A 16,088-nucleotide genomic window follows, 5' to 3' on the forward strand; every position below is an offset into this window, starting at 1 on the left:
CGGCTTTGTCGTCTGCTACACCAACGCTTTGTCGAACCTAGTTGAACCCCGACGTGGTTGCGGTGCAAAATAAGTGGATTCGGTGACACTGCAAGACGTAAAGATGAGTTACGACACCTTACATATTCAAATACTGTCAAGACCAGTTATAACGAAGTCGGTTATAACGAAATAGCGACTACAGCAAAGCGATCACGATTTCCCATTTCCTTTTGCACTTTGTTAACCGAAGTTGGTTATAACGAAATAGTGGATATACCAAAGTGATTTCTGATTCCTGTTGATTTCGTTATAGCCGGTCTCGACAGTAAGGGAATAGCTTCACCTGTCGCGATGCATTTACGCTGCCACAGGTATCGTTTTGGTTTAGATTCATACAATCATGGCTGCCGACGGTATAGCTGCCGCCACTCGCGCACAGTCGCAGAGACGTAACGAGAAAGCGCGTTATCTGTACTGACGGTCCTTTTGTCGTGGCGCTGTACGTATTGCAACAGGTCCATTGGAGCATAGGATGCTGCAGAATGCAATCCTCATATGACTTTTTCAGAGATTGTTGTGCCCTTAGGTATTTGCAATTCTTTGTTCATTTTTTAGTCTGGCTTACATCGTGGGCTCTTGAACCGAGCTCCTATGAAAACGGGTTTTCTCCAGAGCACCTTCGTTGATTCACTGAAGCTCCCAAATTCCCTCAGCCATTCCTGCCCTTAAGTAAAGTGTTTTTCCAGTCTAAGCACTGTCTTGGCAGGTCTAAGCCATCATTGATGTATAACTATGAGCCAAACACTCCCTGGCATGTTCACCATTGTTTGCGAGCTCTATAGGCTCCTTGAACTGCTTCACTACATCAGTGTCGAGACCGGGACGGGTTTCTCAGATTGAAAGGTTGGAGGACTCCCGACTTACCTGATGCTTCCAGTAACTAATGCCATCTTTGCTATGCACTAGGCATGGCAAAAAGATGCTGATCAATGAACAGAGTGGACTGCTGTGAATTGCCATTTTAGGTAAAAAATAAAATTTAAACCAAATAGCATATTCCACTAAAAGAATGTTAGAATAATCTTGAGCACACAAATTGATGTTTCATTTAAGTTGTAAAGGTTATAAAACAGATTCTCAATTCAGACAAAAAAAAAACTTTTGTCATTAAATTATGAAAATTAATGACATTTTGTATGTAAAACCTCATAATAACCGGGTTTGCCATGTGAACAAATATGCTGTCCTAAAACAATCCGGCCAAAGTTGTTCAGGTTATCCCCAATCTTCCTTCTACTGCTTCACCTAATTTAGTTTATTTCTATTGACTGTACCTCAAACAAACAAAATGTAAAGGTTACATCTAAACAAGATTCAAATTCATATAAATTTTCTTGCAAGTTAAATCACGAATTTGAAAAAGATGTCGCTAGAATACTGCAGTCTGTCATAAATAAGAGCCAGTGTACCATTCAGAAGTTTGTACTACAACTAAGAGCTGCTACATTAATACAGTCAAATCTCGTTGCTCCAAACTTGGAGATCATTCAAACTAACATGCAGGCCCCATCCTATGCGTCTCTATGGGACAAAACTTCCGGCAATTCAAACTTTTCTTTATTCAAACAAATTTTCGGTCATCCTAGAGTTCGAATTAACGAGATTCGACTCACGTTCATACTCAAAGTTTTTTTTTTTTTTTAATATACTTGATGCTTACATGCTTAATGTCCCAGTCTGGAGGAATGCTTTCCCTTCAGCACTCTGATGCACTGCGGCGAAGCAAGATAAGTAAAATTGTGATGCTTACTTCATGGTTACTGCTTCACTGCAGAACACAAGAGCGCAGTAAGAAGCGCATTCATCAAAGGTAACTTGCACGCCAGAGCACATTAGGAACACGAGAGATATTGCGAAAATTTTGAGTACTGTCAGTGTTTGACACTGATAGGAAGATCAAAAAGGATAGTATGTTATTTGCAGCTAAAATCAAAAGTTCTGAAAATTTGCACTAGTTTACCATAACAATCCGGACGTGTAGCAGTGCCCGAGCCATTATATATTGAGTATTTAATAAAGTGAAATCAAGTTCTGGCGCAATGTTGGCGCAAGTTCCTCACATTTGGGTTAAATGTAGCAGGATGCAGCAGGGCAAGCCCTTTAAAGCAGCAATCATATCACTGGCAGTAGCGTTATGAAGAGGTGAAGCTCATGACCAGGCCTGCTAAGGTGCCGAGATACAAACTAGCGCTTTGTTGGAAGCTTCCAGAAAATTTATAGGGTTTACATATTTATAGGAACATATTTACATAGGGGTTACATATTTATAGGAACAGGTTACCATATTTTTTAGAAAAAGATATGGTAACCTGTTCAAAATTCAGATTCTCACGATAATCAATGATTAGATTAAGCTTATATAAGAATGTCTCACATATTTCCATTCTCATTTCAATATCTCTTCTACTTTATATGGGTCAAATTTTTCTAATGCATCGACTATGCACTTAGGCTGCCTAGTGAGAAAGAAAAAGAAAAGCTGGGAGATCTGCAACCACATTCAAACTGGTGACAGAAATGCCATCTAATGTACCTCATTAAACTACTCCACAGGAGCAATATTTTTACCGATGTGCAACAAAAAGCCTTGAGACCCCTCCAAGTAGCAAAAGCTGAGAGAAGTCCACGAAAGCGTATGCCCCAAACACAGATGCAGAACACCTTCACTTCTATAACGTGGCTCCTCGCTGCACCGAAACACATCGAGGCATCAGTAAAACCAGCAACTCCTAGACATAGATCAACAAGGTAAAACAAGCTTTATTTCAGCCCTCAAATAACTTGCAAGTTGGCCACACGTATTTACAGTCGTCGTGCGTCGCGAGAAACGGGCTTAAAAAGTGGAATCAATGAACCCTCGGCGGCGTCTGGGCCGCACCCTGGAAGAACTCGATGGGGAGGAAGAGGCGGCGGTCGGTCTGGCAGCTCTTGAGCAGGGAGGCGCAGCCCCGGTGCTGCGTCTGGATGTCACACCCTCTTGCGGTCCGTCATGACTCGCACTATGGAGCCCACACCACCCGCCGCATAGGCCTGCAAAGAGCGCCGTAGCGTCAGTGGGCCTTGCAAGTGGCCAGATCGCACAGAGCTAGGGTTTTGCACTCTCTGGGTTTATTTTGCTATAAACTTGGGGGGGGGGGGTTCTGGGTTCGTCTTTACCCCAGGTTTGGTGCTTTCGGTGTAAGACACAAAACCTGCATTTTAGACTATGGTAGCACCAATACCACCTAGAAGACAAGGTCCTAGCACGGCGTCGCTGTTAGTGGATCTCCGACATCGCCCCAAGCGGCTAATGCACCGAAGCATGGCGGGAGTTGCCGCAAAGCGGCAGATGCGTTTGTCCAGGTGTTGCCTCACGCTTGTTATGAGATGCTGCAAGATGCGTCGGCGCCAACGCGCTGATCCACTCGTGACAGCGCTTGGGGGGGGGGGGGGGGGTTAGCAGTGGGGGAAAGCCGCAGGCCTTGCGGTAGCGCTCACCGACAAGGACAAAAGGAGGAGAACTGGACGCCACTGTGCGTACAGTAGTGTTCAGTTCTCTTTTCTTTGGCCTCGCCTTGGAGCACTACCGCATATTTTAAAACTCAGCATCAACTCGTCCAATAATAAGCACCGCACAAAAATCTAAATTTATCAATGTTTACGCTAAAAAAAGAAAAAAGGTAAAAATATGTTGAAGAAACACAATGGCTCGCCAGACTTCCCTCGGTGCAACCCTCCTTAGAGAATCATGCAACACACCGCTTCAACAACAGTCGTCAATTATTGACCGGTATCGCCACACTCTCTGAGCCAAAAAGCCCCGTGCACACTTCTGCACCGACCCACTTTGCAGTGGAAATGACCAGGGACGAATGTGCGGGCAACCTGGTCGAATGCTGTGGATCGCCAGGTTGCCCCCGGTGTCAATGCAAAATAAAGCCATAGATATACGCTGCAATACACTTATAACAATACCACATATAATGATGTACAACTTATAACAATCACTTTCTAGAGAACCAAGCGTTTTTGCATGGGTTTTGAGTCCAGATAAAACGATAATCGGTTATAACGACCACATTTTCGGGTTTTCTCATCGTTATATGTGGGTTGCACCATATACCGTAAAAAAACCGGGGGGAGCATTCACTTCACTTTCACCGGAAACTGGGTTAGTCTAGACATGGGTGCTTGTTCGGTCAAGTCAAGACCTTAACGTATAATTCGCAGGATTCCAAAGTTTGGGAAATGTTAATGGTCGCTTAAATGAAGTGTGTTTCCACTGCGCTTTATGGTAGGCTTCTTCCCGTGATACTTGGCCTTTCCTTGTTCAAGGACAGCTCCAATTTGGGGTCTCTTAGTTTTCCTCAATGTTGATAAAACCGGCCCGGGGACGTTTTTTGGGGGGTATACCAGTATACACTAAAATCACGGAACCTACTCGTGTTCAGTGGTTTTGGTTTCTGGTTAACCCTATTCACGGTTAAATGGGAACTACGGCGATTTTTTAGCTACCTAATCCGATGGCATCATCTGAATGCCGATGGTTTCCTGATTCCAAAATGATATCTTGTTCCCCCAAATTCACTCTAGTCAATTAAAAAAGCAATATTTTGTTTGATGCCGAAACCGAAACATCATTCTCCCTAGTCTTTCCCCAGTTTTCCCCACCGCCCAAACGTGACGTTACCGGCAGGCAGCGGTGCGCGCGGCCAGCAATCAGGTACGCTTGCGCTTGCCTGTCTCGCGTCTAACAGCGAGAAAATGTGGGCGTTTGTGCTATCTGAACTTGATAATAATCTATATTTTAAATTATTTTTACAAAATATGACCTAAGAGCAGAACTAGAAGCACCACAAAGAATGCTCAAAATGTGGATACAGGTGCCCCACATGCTTGTCTTACCTGTTGCAGTAACACCTCAACGACATTAATATTTTCATAGTTTTAAAAACTTCTCACACCTATATGACATTTCTCTATAATAATATAAAGAAGCTTTCACCACATCTTTCGTGAGAAAATTTCATGCCAACCATTTAACAAACCAGGCAATGCAGGCAGGCCCTATTGTTTATTAATGGAATTCAACACCTGCTCCCTAAACCTTTGTAATACTACACACGAATAGCAGTGTGTCAAAGTCGTGTCTAAACTCAAACTTTGTTTAGACGTTTCACTTCTCTTCTTAAACAGATCGGCCACATTTGATGTCCAAAAAAAAAAAAAATGTTTATGGACAAAAAATAAAAAATTATAGAAGCAATTGTGAATAGGGCTGGGCGTCGATTAAAAGTTTTAACCCGATTGATCGCCACCCTTTAATCGATTAATCGGTCTGGTTTATTTCTACGCATAATATTTAAAAAAAGATTAACTTAATATTTTTTGTTTGCCTATGCTGAATATGTGAAAACAGCACAATATAGAACTTGGATTATGAATCAATCTCTATGTGTAGTTAAGAATAGTTTAAAGACAATCACACTCACAGATTCCTACTTAAGCCGCGCGAAACAAAGAGGTTCTTGATATTTTCAGGCAAGAGCGACCTCCTCCAATTGTTTACAATAGCCTCTGCTGTGCTAAACGGAAACTCAAACGGGGTTGAAGTGGCCGGGACATGTGTAGCCTTTTGCACCCCCCCCCCCCCTTGTCTGGAGTTAAGAATCTCATCCCTACAGTTTACTTTATTTTGAAATTTGACCTAGTTTTCCCTTCATACAGGTGTACTTGTCCAGGACTGTGTGATGAAAGCGTTTATTTCTACTTTATTTTGGTTTGTCAAAATGCTACCGCTTAACTGGTTTAAAAATTTAATTGCGATTAAAGCATTAATCTATTAATCGGTAGGTTAATCAATCAACTGCCCAGCCCTAATTATGAACAAAATATGAGACTGCGCCAAACGTCGACTATAGTGCTGAAATGCGCACAAGTTTTCCTCAATATTATTAGCGCTGCTGTTTGGACAGATGGCCACAGCCAGCTCGAGTCAGTGCTTGCCGCTCTTGAAGGTGTTCCAGCTGCAGAATACTCAACTCGCAGCATGCGGCTGTAAAGTATGTAGCCGCGTACTGAAGCCCATAACTCTATAAACTATTTCGGGCACAAGCGAGAATGACTCATGCGACACTAGTTCTCTCGGCACACAATATGCTGCCAGCGAGCATATTGTTTTTCTCCCACGAAAACAAGGGTAAAGGAAAAGCTTTTCCCGGCACTGCTACTACAATCTACCACGGAGCACAGATTGCTACTCATTGCAAAGGAGCTTTCAACCTTGAAGCTGCGAAAAAAAAATCCCGAATGCTGGCGCCCGGAAAGCCGCTTCGCGGCTGTCCGGGTCACTCGTCCACCTGCCCGCCGGTGACGTTCAGGAGTAGAGAAAAGTAGGGATTTTTTTTATTGTTGCCAGTAGAAAGTCGCCTCCCAGCACCCTCGCGGCCGGCGTAACTTAAATTCAATAACTTCAGGGAAAAACTTTTATATTTATAAAATATTTTGGTTGTCAGTTAAGAAAGGGTTTTTGATGCGGTCTGCCAGTTTCCAGCCAAATCGACGACTATAGAAAAATCGGCAGAGTTCCCCTTTGAGGGTAGACTCGGGTCTTGAAAAGCAAAAAAAAAATTAACGAAGAAGATTAATATTTTAGAACATTTTTGTTCCTTGAACTATACATGTTTCAAACTTTTTATATATATATTTTTTTTTTCTTTTTTTTTTTTAATATTACATTTGAAAACTGCCTTTTATTTGGGTGCATTAATTCAAAATCACATATCCAGGCTGTTTATGAGGCTCTATTGAAAAAAAAAAAGCTTGTATTCTTTAAACCAAAATTTTTCATCAGACATCTATGTACCTAGAACACGAGATTCCAAACTAGGTTTCAAAGGAACCCAGGGGTTCCCTGGACTCACCTTGGGCTCATCAAAGTCACTTAACCACCCCTAAGTAAAGTACATTTGAAGCACTGTTCAAGCAGATCTGAACCACCCATTGGTGCAGGACTGCGAGCCAAACACTCTTGGTCACCTGCATCATTGTTTACAATGCTACTATAGTCAGTTACAGGTTAAGAAAAGTTTTCGAGGGAAAGGAGGGCAGGGGAAGAGGAAGCAGACAGAATGCTGGAGAGGAGGAAACCACCTCCTTTCTTTATCATTCTGTCAGCTTCCCCTCCCCAGCCAGAAAACTTTTCTTAACCTGTCACCGACTTCAGAAAAGCTGAAGCGGAGAGGAGCGACCTCGTTTCCCTAACGGCTCTTCTTGCATGTGCCCTTTTCCCCTTCTTGCTGTCTTTCTTGTGTTGTATCTGACTATAAGCTTCTGCACTGCTTTACTGCATCATGACGAGATTGGGAGGGGTTCCTTGGCTGCCATTCAAGGTTAGATCCTCGAGATCAAAAAGAACACCCAATCTAGAACTTGAAACAGAGCTAAATAGGAAACATAGAAATCAATTTGTATCATACGTGCCATCCAGTCACTTAAAAAAAAAAAAAGAGAATCTTTTTGGGGGTTGAGAGCTGTGGCCGAGTGTGCCCACCTTCTCGTGCCAGGCAAGCAGGTGACCGCTGCTCCCCTCGGAGGGGCTCTCAAAGCCCCGGTAGATGTACTTCATCAGCACGTCCACCGAGTCCCGGTCCAGGGAGCCCACTGCCTTCTCGATCTCGCTGGCCTTCACCGCCAGCAGCACCCGCATCACCAGTGCGCTCGTGGCATCCTGGAGAGAGAATTGGCGAGTGTCAATGGTGACCGCGGTCCGCCTCATGAGCCGGACGAGAATGTGCAATGTCATGTGAACCTATTTTTAAATGCGCAACATTTAAAAGGAAGAAATTTTAAAATCTAAACTTTTTTCTTTAAAAAACGAAAAAATAGAAGAAAAATGTTGCAGTGTCACAGTTTTATAAGTTCTCTAAACCCACGCGATGTGCCCTTCCGTAGCCTGCTTACTAAGCCCGCAAAAGGAGGAGCATGAAGAGGCCCCATAAATGCTACGCATTTAGAATGTCTTTGGGAAATACCAGATATGCAGCCAATTTTCGTTCCTTAGCTTTGGGTTTCCAAGATGCTATAAAAGTGTGCAGGCTTATCTGTGTCTATTGCCATCGCTTCTAACAGTATGTACGCCGTGTGACACCGCTAAACGTGCTGCAAACATATTTAGAACCGGAGGGTTGATGATCAAACTATGGGGTTTGAAAAGTTTTGCAACGTTCCAACTAATTCCACGAAAAAAATACGACAATTTTCAGACTCACATTTTTTGTGCCAAGAAATTAGAATATTTTAAAACTTTCAAATTGGCCACACCAAGGAATTTGACCTTTTTCTAACTTTCAATCCTGATAAGTTTAAGAGTTTGACATTGAGACGCTGCCTGTTCTTTTTCTGTCTTCTTTTGCATTTTCCTTTTCCTACCCCAGACTCAGGTTTACCATCATGTTCAATTGACAAACTACAAACTTCTAAACAAAAGTTTGACCAAGTTCGAACCAACTTTACCCTCAAGGTAGGATATGTAAATACCACAGCAATATGCATGAGTGGATTGGACAGGAAACTCCTCTCGACCCCAGGAAAAAAAATCATACCCGAGATTTTTCACCCGGCTTTTGCACAGAGCCTTTTTCGTGTAAAACTTCATAGGTTTTTGATAAAACGGCTTCGATGAAAAGGCGTTTGATGAAATGGCTTTTGATAAAATGCCGCTAGATCAAAAGTCTTTGATGAAACAGTATTCAACGAGGCGGCGTTCAATGAAATGTACGGACCCAGTTTGCATGCGCATTAATCTATTTTACTTTAATTTGGGGATTTTTTTTTATTTGTTGAGCATCTTTTCTACAGGCAGAGTACCTTCCTTCTGATTTCCCCCACTTTAATGACCTTACAGGTGCCGTGCGATAATTTGAATAAATAAATAAAAATCAAGTTCAGAACTATGTTCATAGTCATTATGCCACCTTTTCATAGGTCAGTCATCCAAGACCTTACACAGCAGTTACAAATACAAGACACTAGCCTCATGAAATCTCATGCCCACATTGCTGTGAGAACAACACTGGAAACTGGGCTCTCTTCTCACTGATGAAATCAAGTGAGCCATTTTTGAGTGCCTCGGTTGGAAGCTTTTAAACCTTTAAAAAGTAAGGCTGACAATGACGTGAGGCATGGCCTTTGGATGATCCTAATTTAATGGTGCTAAGCAATGCAATCACACTTTTAAACTACAACCACAGTGTCTAGCAAATTATATTTTGAAATTCCCCAACGTTTTCAGGCTTTTCCTGACAATTTCACTTCGAATTCCCTGACAACTGTAGAGGCGGTAAAATATATAAGACCATTACAACACAAAGCATTGAGCATTGAGCACTGTGAGGATAATTTTGCACGGGCTTAATCCAACTTGCATATTCCGAAATATTAGAGTTTGCCCCCAGTCCAGATTAAACGAGTACTTTCTTGCCGCCGACATCGTCAGTGAAGAGGCTACTTCTGGAAAGGAAAAACAATGAAAACACGACGCTCAACCATGGCTGCCACTAGTTGCACAGTTTTGGATACTTTCGGCTTGGATTGGATTCGGGTGTGCAGCATTCCTATTTGTTACTAAATCTAGTAGCTCTAACTGGAACTAGCCTAGTGTTGTGCCCTTGATCCAATCCAATTCAAGGCTTGGACTGGATTTGTTGACTGTTCCTTTTTCATCGGGTCAGAACCGGTTATACTGAGAGAGTTTGGCCTTCTTAAGGAGATTTTGATAGCCTGGCAACCACAGCAGCGTAGTCTGACAACCGGGGGAGGACTACTTCTGTCCGCCATTTTGGGGCTCTGACTCATAGGAGCTCTATGCAATTTCTCAGGAATAAAAAAGACAAACAAGAACACCATTTTGCGTTATCGCGAAATCTACTGGTTCTAGCGGGCAACAAGCTCCACCCCATTGGCCAAACACTCTTAGTATAAAGGGCTCTGCATTGGGTAGCACGCTCTACATCGGGTGAGCAGAGCCCGCGCTCCGCTCCAAGCAGAATTTATCGCCCGTTTTTCTGCCCCCAAGTCCTCAAGTCAGAAACGCCATCGAGTGCTCAGAGCACTTGATGGCGTTTCCGGCTCATCGTCCCTGACTGGGCTCGCTTTTTGACAATATCCTTGGCAATTCCCCGATTTTTCCGGGTAATTAAAATTTCCCTGACAATTCCTGGTTTTCCCGGCGGCTAGACACCCTGTACAACGCCATTATAGGCTGAACTGAAATGCTATATTACACCCACCTTTTCTTCAGACATAGCTCGAAACACAACCCCATGGTTGCCAGTAACGTAAAAAATTAAGTGGCACCTTTTACTGGTCAATGTCTAAAGGGACCGCGAACTGGTACTAGGTCCAAATTTGACTTCAAAGGCTGGTTCGTGCATACAGTGCAGCGCTAAATCAACACAAAGAACAGTGCTGGTGCAGCGCTGTATTAGCATTGCATCAGCGAGGTCAGTGCTATTTTCAGTGTTGACCGATAGCATTGAAATAGAGGTGTGTTCAGGGTACATACAGGTTCTGAAGACAAAAATTTGAGGGTTTTCAAGGACTCTCAAGGCCCTATAAGATGCTTAAAAAAACCATAGTTTTGTACCCTGTAGTTTTACAATAAACCCTTTCCGGAATTCAGTCTGGCCACTTTGGTGACTATCATCATCTGAAAAATGGCATATGTGCTATACTAATGGCAGCCTTCTGTTTACTGATGAAGGAAGAAGTTGAAGATGCTCCTAAGCAGATGATTCGAGGCCTTTACATCCTAGATGGTAGCGCGACGTGAATCAGGAATTGAATGCAAGAGCTGCGTAAGTGTTTGTTTCTAACTCGGGCCCAGTCAATCGGTTAATAGCACACACTCGGCCTTAAAGCCCCTTGATGTATAGAATTTTTTCAAGGCGTCTATGTGGGTTGGCGCTTCGTTCCAACTGGCTGCATCATTCTCACCATCAACACTGAAAGAGATTGAAAAAGAACTGTACAGTGAAGTGCGCATTCTCGTTTACTGTTGACTTGCGGAAATTACGGTACACCATAAGATACTGCACACCACAGGTCTGCGGTATTTTATGCCGCCATTAGTACGGAAAAAGTTAAACTGCCATTTGAGTCATCAGATGGCACTGAATTACAGAAAGGGTCATAGCACTCCTTTAACAGACTGCAAACGGTTTTATTAACAACTCGCACGCATTGTTCAGGTTTTACACCTGCTGGCAAACTGACTGTTCACTTACGCACGGCATCCAGCAATTCGTGAAGTTATCCACTGTTGTCTTCATGTGGCCACAGTGCTTCACACAACTGATATAGATTTTTTATAGCCAACTCTCCCACAGACGAGATATGCAACATTTTCCCACAAGGTAAGACAACTATCGCAAGTTGAGCTACCTGGGTATCACATGCAACCTCAGGTATGTCCACGTGCACCATGTGCCAGGTGAAGCCTATGCGGACTGAGACGACCAAACCTAGCTAAGAGACAGGCTGGGCAGGTGCAATAACCACGAACCACCAAGGAAAAACAAAGCAAGACCCGAAGATGGTGGAAAGGATAAAACTCAAACTACTGCTCCTGTGGCAAAGACGATCCACTAAATGTCTTAATTGCGATACTACAAAGTAAAATTTCGTCGTCCGCAATGGAAAAGTTTAATATTTTAATATGAATGCAAAAAACATGCATAGTAATTATGCCTTATTGTTGCAAAAAGACAATGCTGGTCGCTATAATCATGAGGTTCGAGGGTTTTCAAGCACTGTAGATTTCACGGTTTTAAAGGACTAGAAAGTCGCATTTCCAAATTCAAGGGCTTTCAAGGACCTGTGCAAACCTTGTGTTATGTATGTGAAAACAAGCCTTAACTGTATATTGTATGGTGGGATACAAGATGACAACTGCACAACGATAGGGGGCCGGAAATATGATTTCTACTGCGGAATGTCATAAAGAAGAGGGTACTAGGTTTGTTTTCTTCTTTAGAAAGCTTTCAGACTTCAATGAAATTCTATCAAGTTCACATGATCCCAAGTGCATCACGGCTGGATGCAGCTCCCAGATTGGCCACGGCTGGCTTACACTTTGTATCAATCAAACCGCCAATGAGTAATTGAGCTCATGTTTGTGGCCAATTAGTGTGGTGATGTAAATTGCTGAACTCTGACAACGTCCAGAGCACAGCTTGTGCTCCGAGCATTGTCGATTCAGACAGACGTGTAGCCGTGACAAAGAATGGTGGCATGAGCAGCGAAAGAACAGGCTGTTCTGACCACAAGTTGGGCGGTTAACAATGTCAGATTTTCTCCGCTTATTACTACAACAGAACACATGAAGCTAAAAACGAATGCCTATCTTATATGTTGCGAACTTCAGCAATTACACGGAAAAAGCATTTAGCTGGCCAGGCAGATGTTCAGCTCATGATGTTAATGCAACTGATGCAAAGGTGCAGCGAGCTGGAAAACCCATTGTATCAACACTTGGTCTTTAAAGGGACCATGAAATGACCTTTTTACTTTTTCCAGATAATTTTTACATTAAACCGTCAATGTTCACTGAATGCCAAACAGGCATCCGTTTTCGTCTCGGTTTATTAACTTCTACCCAAAAAATTAATGAAATATCGACTTTTTCTTTCTCTCCAACTGACCGCGAAACAAGCCGTGACGTACGCTGTTTCCGGAACCGGAAGTTCTCTCGGCAGTAGGAGAATGGGAGCGTTAGCGGCAACGAGTTGGGGTGCGCCGGTAGGTTTTACTGCGCTGATGTCACCGACGTATTTTCTGAATCGGCGCCTCTCATCGCCGCTGAGCGAAATTCAATGAGATATGTTGCGCTACAGCGACAGCATGAGACTAGTCCCATACGCCGGTATGCCTGTTGGGAAGTGCAGCGAGTCTTCCGGTGAAGACTCCAGAAGTCAACCCAACTGTCATTGTTGGCAAAAGGGCCGGCCCGTGTCAGTCGTTTGCAAAGCGACGTAGATGGAAACAAATTGCCGTGGCGTTTTTCGCGGCCTCGGAGATGCAGGAGCGAGCCGACGTTAAAAAAGATACGTTTGAACTACGAGTGTCAGCAAGAGCCACGTAAATACCTGTTTACACTCGGAGCGGACGCGCGCACTTGATGGAAGTGCTGTATTCGCGCTGTTGGTAAGCGCTTCGGGACCGTTCTTTTACGATTGCAACTCGATACTGACGCGACACTCGGCAAAGAAAGGTTGGACCGGGGTTGCACGTATACCTCCCACGAACTGTTATAGCTCGACAGTGACGTGCAGTCTGTCAGAATAAAAATGGCATACCAATAACAAAGTGTACATACCGTGTTACGAAGGTAATCCATACGGCGTTTATTTCAGCTCTATATCACACAAAACAAGAAGATAGAATCGACGAGAGTCTCTTTTCGACGAGTGTTCGTCAACACTGCCTCGGAAAACAAGGGGAAAAGATTGACCTCACCTCTTAATCTAAAATTGAGGTCAGCGATCAAACTATAATACGGGAAGGGTTCATAAGGGTCGCGCGGGCATATTCCATTCAGCACGCCAGCCGGTCGTAGGCAGACGGTCTTGCGACGAAGCAACGCAGCGCTGAGTCGGAATGCCTGCCAGGCCTATATTATGAGTAGGGGTGCTATGTTGCGCTTTTTGGACTCCCAGGAGACTAGGAAGAGGGAAGTGACGTCAACGACACAGCAAACGCAGATTGGATGTTGACAGAAGAAAACGAAATCAACACCCAATCTGCGTTTGCTGTGTCGTTGACGTCACTTCCCTCTCCCTAGTCTCCTGGGAGTGCAAAAAGCGCAACATAGCCCCCCAGCTCGCTTCGTCGGAGTCGGTGGATCCAAAGTTCTTGTTCGTCTTGGTCTGTAAGAACTTGAGATTGGGCGAGTTGGTTGTTCACGTTTGTCGACGTTTAGCGCACTCGAAAAACTGTCATTCAAGCATTCATACACCCAAAGAACACTCCTTTCACACAGCGCTGTGTGAAAGGAGTGTTCTTTGGGTGTGTGAATGCTTGAATGACAGTTTTTCGAGTGCGCTAAACGTCGACAAACGTCTTGGTCTGTTTTAAGTACTGTTTTCTTGCTGCTTGAAGTCGGCACGCGCGAGAAGAACACGTAGAAAAATAAACGTTCAGTCAGTCAGAGTTTTGAGAGGAAGGAAAACAAAGAAAATAAACGTTCGTCGGTCGCCTCCACCCAAGTAACTGTTGGCCCTGCCCTACTGCGCACGCGCAGTAGTTGCTTCGTTGACCACACGATAGATGGCGCTTGGCTCTCAGCATTATCAAATTTGGCAATTTTCGCCACACATCTCTAATTATGCTACAAAATGTGGATCTGAATATTATTTAACAAAACTTTTAGGAAACATTCGCCGGCTATTTATTGTTTACAATCGCGGTGCTGGTGAGGTAGGCTCTTACCCAGTAGGCGACGTGGATTCGGCTGATGCGTTCAGTTTCCGCGGATGCATCGTAGTGAAAAGGCGAAGGAAAGAAGGCGCAAAAGAGTCCAGTTTTCTTTTAAAAGTTCTATAGCAAATAATTTTTTTTGGCTCCCTAGTTTTTGTTTTTGTGTTTCTTTTCACACCTTTTACGACGTGCGGTGGATGAAACTCGATTTTAAAATTATTTCATGGTCCCTTTAAGCAACAATACTACGAAGTTTCAACGAAAAATGGCACTATGGAACCAGCATTTTGGTGCTCTTTCTCGGCGCTGACATGGGGAAGACTTGTGAAAACTTAATGCCACATGAACTAAAATAAAAAATATATATATATATATATACACATAATTTGAGTCTTTGGGCCCAGTACCAAAAATGTGATGCTGGTCAACAGAAAGCAAGAGACCATATCAAGACAAATGATTATGCAGTTCAGAAGCAGCACTTACCTTTACACTCTGGCACTTGGAGCCAATGGGTGCAGCCTTCAGGATTATCTTGAGGGCGTCGACATTCTTTCCCTTACAAACGCAAGTTAAGGCGTCCAATACCTCACGTTTATGCGACGAGACACGATGACATTTAGAGTGAAAACGGCAGGGAAATCCTTCAAATGTCCCGCCTTCCGCGTTTTACCTTCGATAATGCTTCGGCGTATCATCAGCCTCGAGCGTGCACGCGCAGTCGAAGCACGGCAGAGAGCAACGAGCGCGCGCTAGAGGCCGGGCATCTGAAGGGGACTCCCTCCCGTTGTCATCTTCTGGTGGCCTGCTAACATCGAAGGTTTTGCCACTGAGATGTGTTCTACGCCGACGTGTATGGTTATCTTACAGCACAGACCTCGTACTTTTCAGCGGGCGATAAGTATTGGTCCACCAGTACAGTTGAAAGACGTCAAGCGTATCCAGGTTGTGACGCAGACAACAGCCCATTTCATCTCGGATGCGACGAGATGTCTCGTATAAATAATGGATGAGATCGGGAGGGCATGAAGCGCCATACCTGACCGGCTCTGACGGGCGTTGTTTACATTACAACTTGCGCATACTGAACGGGACGTAGTCTTAAGAATTGCTTGATACCAGAGTCGGGGAAGCGTCGTGGGAACGCTCACACGGGTGCAAGACAGCGGCAAAAGGATATTGATTGAGCAGGTGATTCACTTCTTGCTCGTCGGGGCCGGCTTGCGCGTTGGACTGGGCGTCCGGCGCCTCATCCTCCTTGTAGTTGTCCTCGTTGTACTGGTCTATGTCGATCTTTCGGAACGCCGAACTTGATGTGTTCTTCGCCATCGCGAAATATTTGTGCTTCGCAAATAAAGAAAGAGGAGGGGGAGGTCCAACGGAGAACTCAAACAAAAAGAATCGGAGATTTTGTCACACACCCACACAGCCCTTCCAACACTTCCGCTAGAGTACTTCACAGTACCGCGGTGCGTAAGACCTGAATGTTACCAGAACGGCTTATCACGTCAAAATATTAGTTGTAATGTTTTATAAGTTTCGTACAAATTTGTGCATATTTTTATAATATAACTAATATTTATTCAATTTAT

The 16,088-nt window shown here is 43.9% G+C and overlaps 1 protein-coding gene across 1 annotated transcript; it reads right to left on the reverse strand.

Moving 5' to 3' along the window:
* Positions 1–2,782: 2,782 nt before the first annotated feature.
* Positions 2,783–15,969, reverse strand: LOC8027962 (actin-related protein 2/3 complex subunit 5). Its single transcript, XM_029987611.2, has 4 exons — positions 15,677–15,969; positions 14,983–15,055; positions 7,574–7,750; positions 2,783–3,072 (listed from the first exon to the last, which is right to left on the reverse strand). Exons 1-4 carry the CDS (start codon positions 15,823–15,825, stop codon positions 3,010–3,012), a joined length of 462 nt encoding a protein of 153 aa, XP_029843471.1. The 5' UTR covers positions 15,826–15,969; the 3' UTR covers positions 2,783–3,009.
* Positions 15,970–16,088: the final 119 nt, after the last annotated feature.

Source organism: Ixodes scapularis, unplaced genomic scaffold (genome assembly GCF_016920785.2).
Source record: "Ixodes scapularis isolate PalLabHiFi unplaced genomic scaffold, ASM1692078v2 PGA_scaffold3__209_contigs__length_174095766, whole genome shotgun sequence".
In the NCBI taxonomy this organism is placed as follows: Eukaryota; Metazoa; Arthropoda; class Arachnida; order Ixodida; family Ixodidae; genus Ixodes; species Ixodes scapularis.

What these genes read in the sequence shown, in the direction of transcription:
- LOC8027962 (XM_029987611.2), bottom strand. Translation starts at nt 15,825, where the DNA reads ATGGCGAAGAACACATCAAGTTCGGCGTTCCGAAAGATCGACATAGAC. An exon ending in GTGAATCACCTGCTCAATCA is followed by an intron (nt 15,056 to 15,676) that starts ATATCCTTTTGC and finishes TTGCGTTTGTAA; the next exon opens with GGGAAAGAATGTCGACGCCC. An exon ending in TGCTTGCCTGGCACGAGAAG is followed by an intron (nt 3,073 to 7,573) that starts GTGGGCACACTC and finishes CGCTCTTTGCAG; the next exon opens with GCCTATGCGGCGGGTGGTGT.